Genomic DNA, 18,401 nt, shown 5'->3' on the forward strand with positions numbered 1-18,401 from the left:
ATCTTCATTCTTCTCCTGGAGTGCCAAAGACTTCAGCAGCATCATGTGTCTTCATAAAAAGCAAATCAACCTGTCAAGGAGCCAGGAAGGCAACAACAGCACAGGGTGAAGGGGAAAGGGAGAATGAAACGTAATTCTTACCAACACAGGGCTTAAAAATAAGAGTCTGTATGTCTGATGGCCTGAGGTTAGGCCATGGGAGTCGGACATGCTCAGAGAGCAGGAGAGAAATCAAGGCAGCCAAGGTTTCAGTAGGGACCTTGTAAGGGTGCTCAGTTGCTCCCCATGGCATCAGCTCAGAGTGTTAGGAAGTAAAACCTGTTACCACACACTGGACCCAGGAAGCCAGTGGCTGTCCTGCTGGTGTTCAGTGGGAGCAAAGAAAAAGGAGAACTGAGCGCTGAGCCAGGCATAAGCCCTGCTTTATGACTCATTCAATCCCGGGTTGACTTTGGGGTGATTCCAGAACATTGTCTGCACTGCAATTCAGCACAGCTCCTCAAAGCCAGAGTCTAGTCCAAAAGCAAGCAGAGATGCTGATAAGCAAATAGTCCCTTTTCCTTCAATCCTTTGCCCCCTTCATCTCCTCTTAACACCCAAGGTCTCACATCTCGATTGAGAAATAACTGCCAATGTGAGACCTCTTTTCACTGCTCTAAAGCAAAGCAATTGTAATCCTGAGATAGCAACCAGATAAATCCAACTTAATGGGAATGTTCAATGGCCAGGGACAAGCTGCCAAGAGCAAAGTATTAGGTTGGCAGAATTTAAGTTACTTAATAACACCTAATGCCAATATTAAATCAGGAATTGCTAAGCATTTGGTAGAGAGTTATGAATCAAGACTTATGAGTCTGGAGTTGAAGCAACAGCCTTATCCGACATGGAAAACCCTTTTGCTCCCACACTGCCTTTGAAGCCCAGCCACTCAGGCCAACTATAAACATATCACTTCCTGGAGGATGTGCCAGGCCACTTCAACTTGAAACCTAAGGACTGTCGGTGAACATCCAAGATTCTAGCAAACATCCCACAAGCACACAAGCCCTGCCAGTCTCTTCTGCTCCCCAAGGACAGAAACCCAACCTCTGATCTGCCCAGTAGACAAAATGATGAGAATGTCTACGTGCACGATCATATTTCCAAAGATGGAGAAATTCCATGGAGAAAACACTCAGGGCACCTACCACACACCTCCACTGCCTGCATCTGACTGAATGCCTAGTCCTCCCAAGGAGGATCTGCCCAAGTCTTTACCCACAATCATCTCATGTCCACTCTCAAAATTTTGATGCAACTTAACCATATGAACCGTGTTTCTCAATAAGTGGTCTTACACAAGACAGGATTCCCAAACTGCAGATTCCTCTTATTTGTCAATCAACCATCCCTCACACATCTCCCAGCAGCTGTTATATCAGGGGAGATGGTACCCTATGAAGCTGAGAGCTGCTGAGTGCATGGCATGGGGTGACGAAGCAATCTTACGAGGGATTCCCCTGGCACACAGCTTTACTGCTCAGCTACAGTCAAACCAGAAATGATCTCTGCCACTCCTCTTAGGGATGAAAAAATACATCAGGTTCCAACCAGACTTTCACAGCTTCTATCGAGAATACTTTTTATTATACAGGTTTCATATACACAACAATTATTTAGGGAACATTTACAGGCAAGGAGTTCAATTCCAAACTCCATTTTCACCCACACGCGCTGTACCTCGCTCTGTACCTCCTTCGGGGGGTCAGCCCAACAGGAACAAGACAAAGTTATTGCTTTGTGGACAGACAGCTTCAATTAAATAAGAGTCTTCCAGAGTCAAGAACGGAGCTGAAGATCCTCTTAACTCTTAATACCCTGTGTACATACGAATAAAACCTAAAGATATGTCTTAGATTACCCCGTCACCTTTAAAAGTTAATATTAAAATCGAATCCCGTTTCTCAAAAAGGCATAAGAAGTGCACCCGTATTTACAGACCCCATTAAATTATGCATAAATAAAATCTGTACACTCAACTCAGTTTCTCAAAATACAGAGCCTCCTCTGGGACTGGGGGATGACAGACAGCAAAAAAAAAAAAAAAAAAAAAAAAAATGCTCCATGCCTACCCTTTTCAAGTTTCACTAAGATGTGAAATAAATACGCAAAATAAAGCTTCCATACCTTAAAGGAATATGTCATTTCAAAGAGTCTCCTCCTTGAAGAGTTAACTTTCAAAGTTTTTTTTTTTTTAAAGAAAAAACATAAAGTCATCAGCAGGCTTTGTTTCTACAAGTTTCATAAACCCGAAGGGCCCCTTTCAACAAGGGGTTTTAAAGTGTTACAAATGCCACCTATTAACCAGTTGCTAGGTGGACAGAATCCTTGCCTCCTATTGGTATGCAGGACGAGGCTGAAGAAACTACATACTTTCACCTCAACACTAAACGTTATTGTTGATCTGAATCCCATCAATTTGACCTTTCAACAGCTGAGTGAATGTGAGTTTTTGTTAGCCCGGGGATTTATTCAAAAGGTTCGAAAACTTGTAGCACCACTTCCAGAGTAAGGAAGAATGGGGTTCCAAAAAAATAAAACATAAGCTTAATGAGTAAAGAACCAGCACTTCCAACATCTCGTCCAGAGTTAAGGAGACGCTTCAGCACTCCCTAAATACTAAGGAATCCAGGAGGGCACGTGAAGAGCTGGAAATCAACGGAGGCTTTTTTTCATGGGAAGGTGGGTAATAATTCTGCCCCCCAGGTAAGCGGGGGTGCCCAGTCTGTCCTGGTCGAGATGATCTGGGAGTCCTTTTCCTTCCAAACTCTTCCGCCCTTGGTTCACCACCCCCTCGTTTTACTTCCTGTGCTTCTCCAACTTCTCCAGGGTTTTGCTAGAATCAGCTGGACTCTGGTCTCCGGGATTCATGTAGGATTTGTCTATGACTATCAGGGCCTCTTTTATGTAGTTCTGCACGGCAGACACTGCGGCACAGATGGCCTGGCTGCCAAACCCGTGGGTAATCAGGCTGAAATGAGACAAGCAGTTCTGAATGTTGGTCTCCAGGACCGGGGTGGGTCGGTTGTTCCCGTTGGGAGTTCGATCTTGATTGAGAAGATCTGTGAATTCTTTACACACTTGCCTGTGAAGACAGTCAACGCACACCGTTGAGCTTGAGCTCAACCTTGGCCTGTAACAGGTAAAGGGCACAAAGACTAAAACTACGTGGGGGTGACACCTGGAGGCAAAGAGAATCTGGGGCTGACCAACCCAATAGGTTTTAAACTAACACCAATAGCCTAAGCTGCTGCACTTAGCACCTATTCTGTTCAGAGCCACAAACTAAACTCCTTTAAGCACTATCTTATTTAATCTTCCCTGCAATTAGATAAGATAAAAGGATTAACGCCAGAATCCAGTGGCCAAGGTCACCAGGACTAGTAAAGAGGCAGAGTCAGAATTCCAGCCCAGGAGAGTGTTTTTTCTCTGATGCAGTCTGGTTCCTATAAAACAATTCTGTCAAGAACCGGGAATTTATTTCCCAGAAATTCACTCTGTGATACAGGCTGGTTCATCAGCTCTCTCTTCTGCCCTATTTCCTACTTGACTGGTTCTGCTTCATTTACCATGATTTTAAAATCAATTTACAGTTGGTTTCGATGAGAAACCCCTCAGCTGCAATAAGTTGTTTTTGAGACATTTAATTTGCCTATGACTCCTATACATTCAACTGGATGGTTACATTCAACTGGATGGTTACATTCAACTGGGTCGTTTTAAAACACAAAAGAGACTTCCCGGGTCGTCCAGTGGTTAAGACTCCCACTTTCACTGCAAGGGACACGGGTTACATCCCTGGCTGGGCAAGTAAAATCCCGCATGCCATGTGGTATAGCCAAAATAATTAAAATCGAAAAACATCTTGTTATCAGGAAACAGAAGGCACATCATCGCTACTGGATATGACAAAATAAATTGTTTCTAACACATTTTTGTAAGACATGCAAATAAGATAAACGAGTAAGCTTAACTATTTTGAGCTAAATAACTAAGCAGCTCAAAAACATTCATTGTGAGCCATACTCTCACTGTTTTTAGTCTTCTAAATCCTACCCAAAAGTTACCCTATTTGACTGTACTTTTACATTCCTCGACATTCCTTTTGCTCAACACCCTAACTTATTTAAGGAGCATTTCTTTCTTGAGCACCAGGGGCTGTGCTGGCCTCTGGGCTTCAAGGTCAGAGCATCAGGGCATCAAATTCTCAAGTTTGGATACTTACTGTGCGGCCAGCAGCATGTTCTTCCTAGTTGCTATCTCATTCCGCCCTCCAAGATGAGGTCTGGTTAAGTACTCAGCCACAGATTTACTAGGAAATTCTGCTTCACAGACATAGGCAAAGTCCCGAGCCAAATGAACTGCCTCACCTAGAATAATCGGCAATGGTAACAGACTTTAGGGTGGCTGTGGTCACCACGGCAAACTAGCCCTTTTCCCCTTTTTCATCACTATCAGTCTATTCAACCCTGAATATTCATTGGAACAACTGATGATGAAGCGCCAATACCCTGGCCACCTGATGCAAAGAGCCAACTCACTGGAAAAGACCCTGATGCCGGGAAGATTGAGGGCATGAGAAGGGGGCAACAGAGGATGAGATGGTTGGATGGTGTCACCAACTCAATGGTCATGAGTTTGACCAAACTCCAGGAGATAGTGTGAAGGACAGGGAAGCCTGGTGTGCTGCAGCCCATAGGGTTGCCAAGGAGTTGGATACAACTTAGAGACTGAACAACAATCAGTCTAGTGGTCATTCTGTATTCTAAAACGAAATCATACATGGGGCCAACAATCCAGCTGGTAAGGAGAACTTCCTGGGTACTTTCAGTGGGTACTCTTCCCTAGGAATAGAGGGTGAAATCATACAACGTCAGGAGGGAAAAACTGAAATTTTTAACTGTTCTTGACCAATGTAACCCAGTCCTCTGCCAACCTGGGTAGATCACGGGGATGCTCTGTCTCCATGTTTTCACACCATGTTTTCTCTGTATCATTGTGCAGAAGTCAGAAAATTTAAGGGAGGTGAGCATGTTTGTCGAAGCAGCAAACTGGGACAAATTCTTTGTTTTTAAACAAGGGCACCCCATTGCTGGTTGAGCTAAGTCTCTAGACTGTTTAAGAGGGGGACTTCACTGGCAGTCCAGTGGTCAAGCCTCCACGCTTCCAACGCAACGGAGGCACAAGTTTGATCCCTGGTCAGAGAACTAAGATACGACATACCTCACGGTGTGGCCAATTTAAAAAAAAAAGGGAGGAGTGTATCCTACTAGAAATGTCAGGAGCTCTACCTACCAACCTGGCCTACCTACCCCATTGTCTAAGTTATTGGGGGCGGAGAGTGAGAAAACCAAGCGGTATGGTAGGGTGGTGGTGGTCATCTCCCACCCAAGAAACCCACCGAAGTGTCTGATTCCAAATGTAGGGCTGTCAGGGCTTTACAAAAACCCAGCTGGTGGCACCCCCACTATCTCCACTTCCCTCCCTGACTCACTAAATCAGAATCTGAGATCCATTGTTCACTTTCTCATTCAAGCACCCCTGCCTGGCTGGTGAGGAAACTTTGCAGAGCCACATTTATGTTTCACACACGCAGAGCGCAGCATTCTCCATGCAGGACAGCTGGTCCCCAAGAGCATCTAACAGGCAGCTCCTTTCTCCTGGCCCTGACCTCCAAAGACAACTCATAAAAAGGTAGAGCCGGGCCCTGCCAAGTCTCTTTTAGCACCGCGGTGGCACCATGTAAACCAGGGAAAGAAAATGTTCAAAAGATCGCCTGGCTGCCAGGAGACCACCCCTCATTGGCTCCCCTGGCTCCCAGCGCCCCGCTGATTGGATGAGGCGCTGGCGTTAAGCCTCTCCGTGCTAAACTCATTCTCCTGCGCGCAGTAACAACCAGCTTGTTTTGTTTTTAAAAATAATTATTTCACTTTTCCCTCGCCCCCTTTGTAAAGGCCGTATTGCATTTTTGGCTACTTTCCAGGTTAGTGGGTGTAAGCCCATTCAAGAAACTGAAATATCACATCCTAACTATCTTAGCATTGGAGAGGGGGACCCATCTGTGGGCCCCATCAGGGTTTTTTTCCCCCATTACTTTTTTTGATGGGGAAATTAACAAAGGAGTTGTGAAATGGACCAGTCTCACTGTATACAAGGGCTTTTCTCTTCATTAACCATAATCCCAATAGTCCACAGCTATAAAAACTAGAAACGGTATTTTTACCCAAAGGAACCAGCTTTAAAACAAGAAAACAACGAAAAAAAAAAAACATGTACCAAATCATTTCATCCTTCAGAAACGGGTTCATCTGATAGGAAATTTAACAGTGATTTTCTGGGGCTAACATTTGATTAAGTGACTGAGTCACTGTAATGAACATGGCAAATCACTTCTTGCATCCCTCTCTCTACTTGTGACTAAGTTGTTTTTAAGCTTTTCTTTAGAGAAATATTAAAAGACACAACACAGCACAAACTACAAATACCACAAAACAAAAAAATCCTCCACTGACCTTCCACAAGAGACGTCAGGAGAGTGACATGAGCTGCTTTCCGTCTCCCGGCTGGAAGATTCAACCCAATCTTGTCCAACTTCTCCCGCAAGGACCGGCCACCATTTTTAGACTTGGCTCTAAGCAAAAAAAAAAAAAAAAAAAAAAAAAAATTCTTTTCTCAAGAAACCACTTTAAAATGCTGAAATACTAACCTGCTGCTATCAAAATAGAAATCTGTCAAAGACCTTCGACATTATATGGTTCCTAATCAAGTGATACAGGGAGTCCTTATCTCCATAAAATTAAAAAATCTTTCTTAGCATTGCCAGCATTTTTGTTTTTTAATCACAGAACACTGCATGTTGTACTGGAGCAGATAAATTTTCACTTGTAGAAACTGCAGGAGGGGAGGGGAAAAAAAAAAGAAACTGTAGCAGCACCCCCCAACACACACACACACACACACACACACACACACACACACACACACACACTACTCCCCTGGGGAGAATCAGACCCATGGAGCTCCTCTACCCTAAATACAGATGCTACCACTTCATACATGGAATCAAATTCCAACCAAATGAGAATTTATTAGCATTGTTTTAGCACTTTTTTCTACACTTGGCACTTTCTAAAAGAGATGAAATGTACTAAGCTGCCCCTCCCCCCAGCCGATTAGAATTCAGTGTTAGGTATAAAAGTTACATAAATGTTAAAAATAACTCCCTGGTGCTTTATTTTTCATCCCCCACCACCTATCCAACGACCATGCCCACAACGTGTCCCCATGTACCTTCTGAGAACACCTCCCAGTAATGAGGCATTTAAGCACTCAGGCGGGGACAGCCGCCTCTGGACTTCAGCAACTGTCACTTTGTATTTAGATGTAGAGCTGAGGAGGGACAGTCTTCCAGGGACTGAGCAGAAGACCTCGCTGGGATTCATCACAGCCCCCACCAACTCCTTCTGACAAGGGAGACTCAAGGGGTTCTTGGTCATGGAAATAGGACCTGTAAATGAAGATCAGAAGTGGCAGTCCCAAGCAAGAGACCTTTTCAAATCACTCACCAAAAGTGAAGGAGCCCTTCGACAGTAACATTGCGTGTTGGGCTATAAACTGCAAACAGATTTTTTTTTTTAAAGCCCTATTCCTCAAGATAATCAAATCTGAAATTCACAAGTTAACACCTTGGGAAATTAGTCAAAATCTGGGTTTGCATTTTCTAGCCACTATTATAATCTGATTAATTAGAACATTCGTTTTCAAAAGACAGCTTCTTAACTAAATGGTGATTTTCCCCCCTCACTCAAGGAATATCCAAAACTGCAGGACATATTCCAATCATTTGCTAAAATCTTTTCAATGCAACTGATCATAGCAGTTTTAAATACAAATAAATCTGTTCTAAGTTTACTGGGAAATTCAGTTTATAAGGATTTTTGTTTTTTTAATTTTTCCCAGATGATTTCAAACAGTTTAACTTCAAGTAACAGGTCATAACTACCCTTGATTTAGGATGACTGTCTTTCCCAGCAAAACCAAACTGGTAATCCTGGCTAGATGTAACTTAATATCATGAGCCACTCACTCACCAACTAATCCCATTTTCCAAAAACCCCCTCCCACCTCATCCCAGCCTAAAACCAACAGATCACCCAGCCCCATGCATTTTAAGGCTGTATGTTTTGTAGGCCAAACTGCTTCCCACCATCTTCTCACAGATCAGAATGAAGGCCCTTTACCTTGTATTTGAAACCAGGAATAAAATCACAGCAACCCATTCAACAACTAAAATTGTCACAGGACCAAACACTCCACTAATTTTCCAAAATCACAGGCTTAACTCACTCTGGAGTTCTTTCTGGAGCATTGTACAAACACACTCTCAAATCCAAGAAGTGACACTCCCCAAGGGAAAAAAATTAGCAAGTGACAAAAGATTGAGAGGCAGCACCTGAGAGCATCTTTTTCCATTTAGATCTTAAAATGCCCTCTCTCCTCACTCCTAAAACCTGTCACTCCCTCCACCACGAATGTCTTAAGTCAGATCTCAAAGGCTCCATCTTGCCAATAAATTAATAACTTCACAGCGCCCTTAAGAACCAGAACAGGGTAGGGTGTGTGGGCCAGAGGAAGACAAGGACTATGGCTCATTGCGTACCTTTGCGAATAACTGTCTGATCATGCAGAAGTAGGTGCTGGTCGTCCACATTCTGAAGGAGAAATGACAAAGTTTCCTTAAGTTCGGGGAGAGCCTGGCCGGGGGACCGGGGAGCCGGGGTCGGGGTGGGGGTAAGAGAGAGGCAGTGGGGCGCACAGGTCCGGGCCGGAGCGAGCAGAGCCGAGGCGCTCACCTGCACCTCCTCCATCTGGTGTGCCATGTCGTGGAGACCCAGGTTCTCGGCTAGGCCCGCGGCGTCCAGGGCGTGCGAGTGCGGCAGTAGCAGGTCCGAGCGTCGGTAGGCCTCCCTGCGTGCGCTCACGGCGCCGCCGTCCAGTCCGGAAAGATGGGGCAACAGGCCGGCCGGGCGCCCGTGGTGCGAGGGCAGGCCGGCCCCCTCCTGGCTCTGGCGCCCCGGCCAGGCCTGCTGCTGGCTGCCGGTGGGCGCGGGCTGGTGCAAGGGATTGATGGCAGCGGCGTACGCCTCTCCAAGGTGCGAGTAGGGGTCGGCCGACTGAGAGTAAGCCAGCTGCTGGTAGGGAGGCGGAAAGTAGGGGGGCGGCTGGTATTCGGCGACTCCGGTATGGGAGAGGGGCGGCGCGGGGCTGTAGAGATGCTGCCCGGCGGAGGAGAGGTGAGGCAGGCGCGGGTTCCCATTGCTGCTCGCGTCGTGGCGATCCTGGGGCAGAGAAACCGAGACCCGATTAGGACGAAACCCCGCTCCTGCGAACTGAGTGCGGCCGCGCGGGGCCTCTTGCGCCTGGGGACCCACTGCTCCCGCCCAGCCCGACCCCGCGGGGCCCTGCCCTCGAGCCAAAAGGCCCCTGGGGGAGCAACGTGCCCCGGGGCAGCTTCGTTGTCAACCTAGAGTCTGAAAAAGGAAAACTAGAGAAAAGACCTGGGGGAAGGTGCCCCCGGGGCCCGGAGGCGAAGGTCTGGGCGCTCTGTCGCCCGAGGCAATCGGGGGCGCCCAGTCCGCATCCCAGGTCTTGGGGCGGGAGAAGCTGAGGCAGGGATCCTGGGAGAAGGTCTGCACGCTGCGCAGAGCGCGATCGCCCACAAGTCCGCACATGCCAGCGTTGTCCGCCAAAAGTGGGGAAGAGGCGCGCGCGGATAATGCGTGCCGCGCAGGAAATGCGCTTTTTCCCCGCCCCAGGGACCCTCCCTTCCACGCCCTCAGGACAAAGACCTCCGGGCAAGAGACCCTCCCTAGCCGGGCCGGCCGCCCAGTGCCGCCCCAGGGATTCGGGGTGGAACCCGCTGCAGCCAGGCGTGCGCTCCCGGGCTACCGATGCGAGACCACGGCGGAGTGAGACCGTCCTGCCCGACCATCAGTCTCCCCATCAATCGGGCACACAGGGAGGAGGAAGGGCCCCGAAAATTGGGCAGCCTTGCCTGTACACGTTCCCTGGCCCCAGGGCTGTCCGACTTAATTCTGAAAGGACGTGTCGCCATGTGTCCCCGGGTCACAGGGGTAGCGGGAGCGGGGGCTGGGGGACCCGGAGAGACAGGATGCCGTCGCCCCCTAGCGGAGGTGCCCGGACCTGCAAACTGGAGCGGCCCCTCGAGGTGCCCCGGACGCACGGCTCTCGCGCGTCCCCGCAGCCACCGTTCGCCTTTCTCCCGGGGCCCAGGAGCACGCCTCGCGCCGCCTGCGTCTTCTTCCTCTTCCCGCTCGCCGCCTCCCTCCCTCCCACTCTCCGAAACTCTAGCTCAACCTGTCCAACAGGATGGAGCACTCCCGAGCGCTTACTGCCCCATCTGGCCTCAGCGCGCCCCCCCTCCCCAGCCCCCACTTCTCTCGAAAGCCAAACTTCTGCTGTTCTCTTGTCTCCCCGAGGGGGTAGCGGAGCAGGTGACAAGCCCGCCTCGGAGGAGACTCCGCAAAGGTGTCGCCGGCAGGCCGCCTCGTCTAACGCCTTTGGACGGAGGTTTCGTGCGTAAAAGCCACCTCTAAGAGTTGTAGACCCGGCGCTCTTCCGAGAAAACGGGAAGAAGGGCTGTTTTGCTTCGCGTGAAACCGGCCGGTAAGCTTTGTGGGTAGGATTTGCCACTCTCTTTCCAGGCCCCGTTCCCGAGGCTGGATATTTAGGGAAAGGCCCGATTCGGGAAGGGGACCCCGGAGAAACGCATTATAGGGGGTGTCCGGAGAAGTGGACTCTGTCCCATCGAAAGGCAAGCGGTGGATGCCTGTTCGCTGCTCCTGCGCCCTCGCCCCCGACCTCGGTCCAGAGGCCCCCGCCTCCCGGACTGTACTTGGGTGGGGCCGGGCTGCGCCCCTGTGCCCAGCTCACCTCGCAGTCCTCTTCATACTTGACATTATCGGTTATTTTCCACAACATGGCGTCCGGCGTCCCCCAAAACAATCGCCAGTTAAATCCAGGTTCCCCCCACCCCCCGAGCGGTAAATCCAAAATTGGGGTCACGGTGGCCAGGCGTCTGCCGCCGCCCCCGCCGCGCGGGCCTAGCTGGCCGGGTCACTGGGCGCGCATCGGCGGCTCCGCGATTGTAGATGCTGCCGCCGCGGGTGTGAAGACCGCTGCAGGGGACCCGGGAAACCGCGCCCGCACTGTGTCCCGGCGATAGCCGGGGGATCGGGGAGCCTTAATGAGAAGGAAATTATCATAACTCCTCCCCGGGGGCCGGCGCGAAGGCTCTGGCGCCGGGCGGGGCGGCCCCCAGCCAGTCCCAGCCTAGCTCCGCCCCGCACCCTGACCGGGCGCCGCGCGGAGACCCACGCTGCGTGGGGCTAGGAGCAGAGTCCAGTGGACGGTACCTCGCTGACGGCCGCAACCCTGAGGCCAGGGTCCCCCACCACGCCTGCCATCAGTCACCCTCACCACGCACACACCTGAAGCTGGCAGAGCTGGGAACGGGGATCCAAATCCAAGAGCCCTCCCCACCCCCACAACCCCTTTCACCTAGGCCGCCGTTCCCCATCCTCCGAAAGACGCCGTCACGGGCAGTTAGAGACCCCGATTTAGGGGATGTCTCAAGACCTGAGGTCCCCTCATCTCCTAAAACGTCCTGACCACCCACTCCAGGGAAACAAGGTTTACAGTGGGGTCATGTTGCGGGAGACCCAACCCCTCCGCGATTAGACCCCTCCCCCGCACGACGTGGGCACAGTGCTCTTGGGTTCCTCCGAGGGGACGGGGTGGGAAGGCCTTCTGGGGAGTCCGCCCCAAGCGCCACCGAGCGGGCGGGCCTCTCCACCAGCCCCGAAGTCTAGGACAACTTCTTTATGCCGCCATCGCCCGAAGCTCCATCTCCACGGCTGGGCTGCGGCCGGGAGGGAGGTGGGGGCACCCGCGGGCCCTCGCCCAGCCTTGCCCTGCCCTGCCCTGCCCAGCGCCAGCTCGGCAGTTTCCTCCGACGGGCTAGGCACTTGGAAGCCTCAGCTCAACAGAGAAACGAGGTGCGGGGCTGAATACAACCCTAGTATCACAGGTAGGGTAGAGGCAAGAGGTGGGGGCAGAAGGAGGGGCCGTAGAGGGACCCCCGCTGGAGAGGTGAGTTCCCCTCCCTTTCGCAGATGCAGGCAGAAAACGAAACTTCCTTCCGCATAAACGCTGCCTCTCACCCCATTATGTATTTGCCACCCAGACTTGAAGGCAGAAAGCACTATTAAAGTTTTTTTAAAGAAACGGAATCCATTAGCCCAATAATTGTAACTGACCTTTTTTTTTTTTTTTTTTTGCTATAAAGTCTCTAATTCTTGAGGGAGAATTTTGTTGGGACATCCTGACTGGATTTGGGAGCTGAATTTAAACATTCACAGGGAATCAGAGAAGGGGGCTCTTTCCATCTGATTCTGAATCCAATACTGCAGTTGTCAATACCAGTGGGCCTGGAGTGGACGCTGCTCCCAGTCCACGGAATGAATGCACCCACCTCTTTCCTACTCCTGCTTGGGTTTGTTTGTGCTTTAGCATTTCTTAAAACCCAAATGGGCCTAAAGTAACCAAAATAAAAATAGGCGTCTTCCAAGCGAAACGTTCTCCCTGGCCTTAGTAGGCAGACTCAAGGTGATCTGCCGACCAAGTGGGAGAACAAAACCTGGAGGGGAAACCACTGGGGGCTTTTCAGGTTTGCCTCCGGGCTTTGTACTAGGAAGTACAGACAGACAGTGCACACAACGACCCCTGACAGCTCGCTTTCAAATACCGGGGCCTGGGGGCTAAAGGGGGAAAAAACCTCAGAAGCAGCGCTCCTGGGATTCGAGAATGGGGGCGGAATCGGACCCGGCGCGACAGGCATGCTGGCGCCCTGGGCGTGGAAGATTGGGGTCCCAGGCACTTTCGAGGGAGGCTGCGACGCCTCCGGGCGCCCCAGATTCCCAGACCAGTGACGCACCTGGTCTCCTTCACTCTGGGCCTTCCATCCCCGGCTTTGACTCCAAGACCCGGCCTGGGTTGCGGCTTGAACAACTTGTCTCATCCACGCGGCAACTGCGCCGCCGGGCAGGTTGGGGGCCAGGACCAGGTACCAAGGTGCCAACCCCGACCCCAAGACCTGACAGCCCTTTCCGCGGCAGCGCTCGCCAAAGGCAGCTGGAGGGACGGAAATTCCTCGCAGCTCTGGGGAGTCTTCGGCGGAGGCAAAAGGAGCCAATGGGCCCTGAAGGGAGCCTCGGAGGCAGTGAGGTTTCCGAACGGCTCGACAAAGGCCATTCATTCATTCCCAAGCCAGCGCCCTGGGCTTGGACGCTGCCCCTCCCCAAGGGACACGCGCTCGTAAGAGAGCGCGACTTCCGCGCCCGGGACGAGGAAGGCGACTCAAACGAACCGCAGTCTTCCCCGCCAGGCAGACCCTGCCCAAACACGCACAACCTTCGGCTTCAGGGACGGAATCCAGGAAAGCGCGCGCCCTGGGGATGTAGGGTCGGGATGTAGGAAACCCCAGCTCCCCCTGGAACTCAACTTTTCTGCTCTGAGCCGAGAGAAGTGAGCTGATGGCTCCCGCACTCAAGACAGGCCTCCCCGCAAGGCACCCCCGATCGTCGCCGCGTGGAGACGCGTGACTGCGTGGCTGCGCCCTTGGGTAGCCACGCCAGAGAATGATGCCCCCACCCGACCCTCCGCGATTTCGCAGCCGCCTAACTCTAAACAAAACCTGGGGATCGTGGGGACCAGCCTCGCCGCACGCCTTATACCAATCAGGATTTGGGGCTGAAGGGTGGTCAGCGGCTTCCCTCTGTCGCCACCTAGGGAGCCTGCACTCAACATACCCGCTTGAAACCTGGACCCCAGCCCCCACTCCGCTCGGATGGCGCTGGAGACCGGAGGCGACGAGGCGTATGCTAGGACAGCAGCGCTACAACAGTGCGCCACCTCCAAAGATGCGTCTGGAAACAAGGCTTCCAGCCCCAGGCGGCGGGCGTCCGCCGCTCCCACCCCCACCCCCAGCGCAAGCCCGGGAAGGCGGCCGGGCGGTCAAGCGGGATTGGAGCAGGCCCACGACTCCTCTTTCCGCCCCAGGGAAGGGGCGCCTGAGCCACAGGTGGAGGCCCGAAGCGCCCTTGAGGGCGCCGCGCACCCAAAAAGGTGCGCGTCCCGCCCCGCGGAACAGCGGTGTGCTGCGGCTGGGACCCCAGTGAGTGGCGGGACCCGTGAAGCAGAGTCGAAAAGTCCGGGCCTGAAGCCACCCAGGAGGTCCCCCAATCACGCCCCATCCCACACTCTCCCTTCGCGGTAATGGCACCCATTGGAGGGACTCTTGGCGTCCAAGAGCGTCCGAATTGTCCAAGCCCACTCAGGCGCACGCTGGGGGAGCCACATGCATCAATTCACAGTCACTTCAAAAAAGCAATCAAATAAAAATAGCAATTGTTTCAGTGATATTCAAAGCAGCGGCTACACACAAACAGATGCTTCTCGTCTTAGCCCAGGGTCCAACCCAACACTTTTCTGTTCCATGCCAGGCCGGTCCTCGAAGGAGTTTCGCAGCCCTTAGTTTTTCCTCGCAAACACCCTCTCAAATCAACAAAAGTATAGCGTCGAGCCGAGAGGGCCCGGAGGACCCCAGCTTCAGAGAGGCTCACCGAGTGCAGAGGTCTCGGGGAGAGTTCCTGACTTGACAACCATCGCCCCGTTTCTCAGCAGGCGAATTTTTTAATCGTCTAACTACCTCAAAACCACAAATCTGCCTGCTGTTCAAAGTCACTTATCCTAGCGGCTCTCGGGCACCTATCAGACACAAGCTGGCTCTCGCCTCCCCTGCCCTGGGGGACCCCCGCCCTCAAAGGTGCCTGTTACCTCTCCACCCACTAACGTCCCCGGGCCCATCCGGGTGCAGCCTAACCGCTCGGGGGCGCAGGCAGGAGGGCTGAGGCGCGAACCCAGTGTTCCCGGAGGCTTTCTCGGCTCGGCGTCCTGAACACCAGGCACCTCCAGGCCAGCTAAGCCCGGCGGCCCTCGCCTATTTATCAGGTCGCCGCCAGGCGAGGAGGAGACCCACTGTGTCCAGGTGCCCGGCGGCGCGGATTCGGCTTCCCGAGCCTAGACTACGCAGAGCCCAGGGACCACGGTGCACCCCCCACCGGCGCCCATCCCACCCAGGGAACTCCCCACCACCCCGCACCCCGCCTCTGGCAGCCTGCCCGCCCGCACCTCTCTCCCTGCCGACCCCTAGATCTGCCCTCTACCCAGCACCTCTCTTTTCACCTTTAGGTATTGGAGATTCATGTTGCCAGCTCTTCGACCCTCTGCGAGCTGAGGTTTTTTTAAGAATGGGAGCTACGGCGGCAACAGGTCCCCAAGGGCCGCGTCGTGTGCCGTAAAATGCTCGGAGCGTTTATTTAATTAACGGAAGGGGGATGGGGGCACAATTCACAGCCAGAACGGGCTATCGCGATTGGAAGACACACCTGAAGGCCCTGGTTACTCCTCCCCCGCCCTCCTCCCCTTGGAAACTGTAAAATCGCCAATTGAAAAGGGTCTTCCCGGCGTTTTGAATGATTTTTTACTTGTTTCTAACAAGCGATACCTAGGACTTCCTCCATCACAAAATTATTTTACTGTGTAGTCTACGCCTTGCAGGCAAGGGACATTTTAAATGTATTTTGTCCCCAAAGCCAGATCTATTAACATTTCCGTCAATTCTCCGGGGTTCAGTTCTGGCATTGGCAAGAGGCGCCTTGCAGGTTTCCAGTCTAGGTAAAATTGAATCCGGGGGCAGAGAGTTCCCTGGAGGAGAATGAGGTGGGTGGGTTTGGGGTTCCTTAGCGCTATCTATCTGTTGACACCTTGGTTTTCACATGCTGTTTGCCTTAAGGTAAGAGGCAAAGTACCTAGGTTACTTTAAAAAAGAGAACACACACACACATCTGATAGCCCAGTAACATGCAGTCTTCTTAAGGAAGATTATAAACACAAAATAAATGTCATTTGTTGACTGTACCGTCAGTTTAAACATCAGGGGACCCACCGTGACAACCCAGGTCAGCAGAAGGAGGAACTAGCTTAGTACAGCGGTTGCCCTTCAGCATCTGAGTCCTTGATGGTTTTCACAGAAATCTTCCCAGGCAACCAAGCAGCTTCTTCTCCAGAGAGGTGAGTTTGAAAACTTACCCCAAATTCCTCTACATGTGCTTTAGAAGTGAGAGGAAAAAAATGACAGGAAAACTTCAGATTTCAACCCCACCTACTGGCAATCTCTCCCAGACATTCTCTGTCTTCAACAATCTTCAGAGGCACTGTTGTTAAAAGACACCAAGAAATTTTTATAATAGAATCATCCATGGAGAGCAATGCACATTTTTGCATTTCTCCAAACAAAAAATCATGGAAGCACAGCCACAACTTAGTGTCAACGGGTTTAAACATTCACTCAGCCAGCAATTTGGGCAAAAAATAGGCAGAATGTAAGACTACAGGGAAAATAGCTTAGGTGAAGGTGGAAGTAGGGTTTTGATCATCAGTCCTGTTCTAGTCTAAGATCAACACATGCTGTGCTTTTTGGTCACTTTTTGGTCCCACCTTTTCCCTGGGAATAGTGAAAAGGTCATATGCCACATTTTGGGGTATAGTTACACCCAGGAAATAGGATGGGACTTGTTGGGGGAAGATTATGGAGAGAAAGCTGACCTTTTTTTACTTCATGCTGTTTGGGGTTTTGTTCCCATCTGTCGGTAGGGGTGCAATTAATGTGTCTGGTATTCATTATTTTTTATTCTATGTATTTATTTTTGCCTGCACCACACAACTTATGGGATCTTAGTTCCCCAACCAGGTATTGAACCTGGGCCCTCAGCAGTGACAATGCCAACTCCTGACCGCTGGCCCACTGGGGAATTCCTGCCTTAATATTTTTAAAAAATGAACACACTGATCACTGTTAACATCCTGGTTTCATTTCAAAATTTAAACCAGAAAGGAAGATTGTCGTTGTTGTGTCTCTGGTCTTCTTTGGTTCTTGCTGCTATGATTACATCTTACTTTTATAACTTTTTTTTAAAATGCAACAACCACTGTGGATGCCCAAATGTGTTTATTTGACCTCAGAAGCTGAAGCATCTTATACTGTCACAAAACATAATTGTGAAATATCGGCACCTGGAGAGGGTGTCAAGCACCCCAGGGTCTCTTTAGACAGCTTCCACTAGTGTGGTCTGCACGGAAGCTGGAGCGAGACCCCACTTGGCAGGAGCGCTCAGCAAACAGGCAGCCACCTGTGTCCTTTCTCCTCTGCCCTCTCGTTTAAATCCTACACACCAGGCTGCAGTAGCTCCAGTTTAACCCTGGCATCTCCCTCACATGGCACACAAACGTTGGCTTTCCTGAACCTGGTGCCAAGCACTTGAGTTCTACATGTAAGAACTCATTTCAATGGGGCTGACGGCCTGAGAACAACAACATTTAAAAAGCCAAAATGGCACCATGGCAACCCAAGGATCTAAAGGGGAACCTAGCCAGCAAAAATCCACGGCAGATTAAAACCAGAACCTACAAGGAAGAAAAGATACTACTCTTTAGTTCCACTCTATTATATAAAATAAATATCAGTTTTGAAGTCCTCTTTAATACCAGGAATGCCAACAAAAAATCTTAAATATATATATATATATATATATTTTTTTTTTTTTTTCTTTTCTCACTTGAACAAAATCTGTAGCCTTCTAAACTAATAACTGGAGAACTGGAGGGACTTCCCTGGTGGTCCAATGGCTAAGACTCCATGCTTCCAATGCAGGGGACCCGGGTTCCATCCCTGGTCAGGAAACTAGATCCCCCATGCTGCAACTAAGACCCAGCACAGCCAAATAAATAAATAAATATTAAAAAACTAAGAACTGAAAATATTGTGTACCATATCTTGACAATATATTGTCAAGAAAATGACAATATATTGTCAAGAAAATGTATTTGGCGTTTTCTTTTCATGAGAAGCTTTGATATGCTCAAAGAAGATTCAGAGCACTACCCTGCCTTAATTTATCCCATTTGACAATAATGAGTTTTCATTTTGCTGAAAAATGTTCCACGGCTGCATAAGCAGACCTGTAATAACAAAGTTCAGTTTCATTTATTTGTCCATTGAAAAGCTATTTTTCATTAGGCTCTCAGACATAGCATAAAACAGTGATTCCCAAAGTGAAGTCCAGGATCAGGATGGTGAGTATCACCTAGGAACTCGAAGTCTGGGGGTCCCACCCAAGACCCACTGAATCTGGAGTTCAGTGGGCAGAGCCAGCAACCTCTGC

At 50.7% G+C, this 18,401-nt stretch overlaps 1 protein-coding gene and 1 long non-coding RNA gene across 4 annotated transcripts; one reads left to right on the top strand and one right to left on the bottom strand.

Annotated features, from left to right (window-relative positions):
• Positions 1 to 1,595: 1,595 nt before the first annotated feature.
• TFAP2C (transcription factor AP-2 gamma) lies at positions 1,596 to 15,475 on the bottom strand. Of its 3 annotated transcripts, none has more exons than XM_055544641.1 (7): positions 15,364 to 15,475; positions 8,892 to 9,377; positions 8,699 to 8,750; positions 7,330 to 7,546; positions 6,552 to 6,670; positions 4,265 to 4,409; positions 1,596 to 3,124 (listed from the first exon to the last, which is right to left on the bottom strand). In XM_055544641.1, the coding sequence occupies exons 1-7, from the start codon at positions 15,382 to 15,384 to the stop codon at positions 2,839 to 2,841; spliced, it is 1,326 nt and encodes a 441-aa protein (XP_055400616.1). In that variant the 5' UTR covers positions 15,385 to 15,475; the 3' UTR covers positions 1,596 to 2,838. The 3 variants fall into 3 exon arrangements, with proteins under 3 accessions (XP_055400616.1, XP_055400615.1, XP_055400614.1); XM_055544640.1 differs by lacking the exon at positions 15,364 to 15,475 and adding an exon at positions 10,993 to 11,185; XM_055544639.1 differs by lacking the exon at positions 15,364 to 15,475 and adding an exon at positions 9,597 to 9,796.
• On the top strand, positions 9,911 to 15,468 carry LOC129625794 (uncharacterized). Its single transcript, XR_008701613.1, has 3 exons — positions 9,911 to 10,007; positions 10,539 to 10,725; positions 15,370 to 15,468. It is a non-coding gene; the product is annotated as an uncharacterized LOC129625794 (long non-coding RNA).
• Positions 15,476 to 18,401: the final 2,926 nt, after the last annotated feature.

This window comes from Bubalus kerabau, chromosome 13 (genome assembly GCF_029407905.1).
Source record: "Bubalus kerabau isolate K-KA32 ecotype Philippines breed swamp buffalo chromosome 13, PCC_UOA_SB_1v2, whole genome shotgun sequence".
Classification (NCBI taxonomy): domain Eukaryota; kingdom Metazoa; phylum Chordata; class Mammalia; order Artiodactyla; family Bovidae; genus Bubalus; species Bubalus kerabau.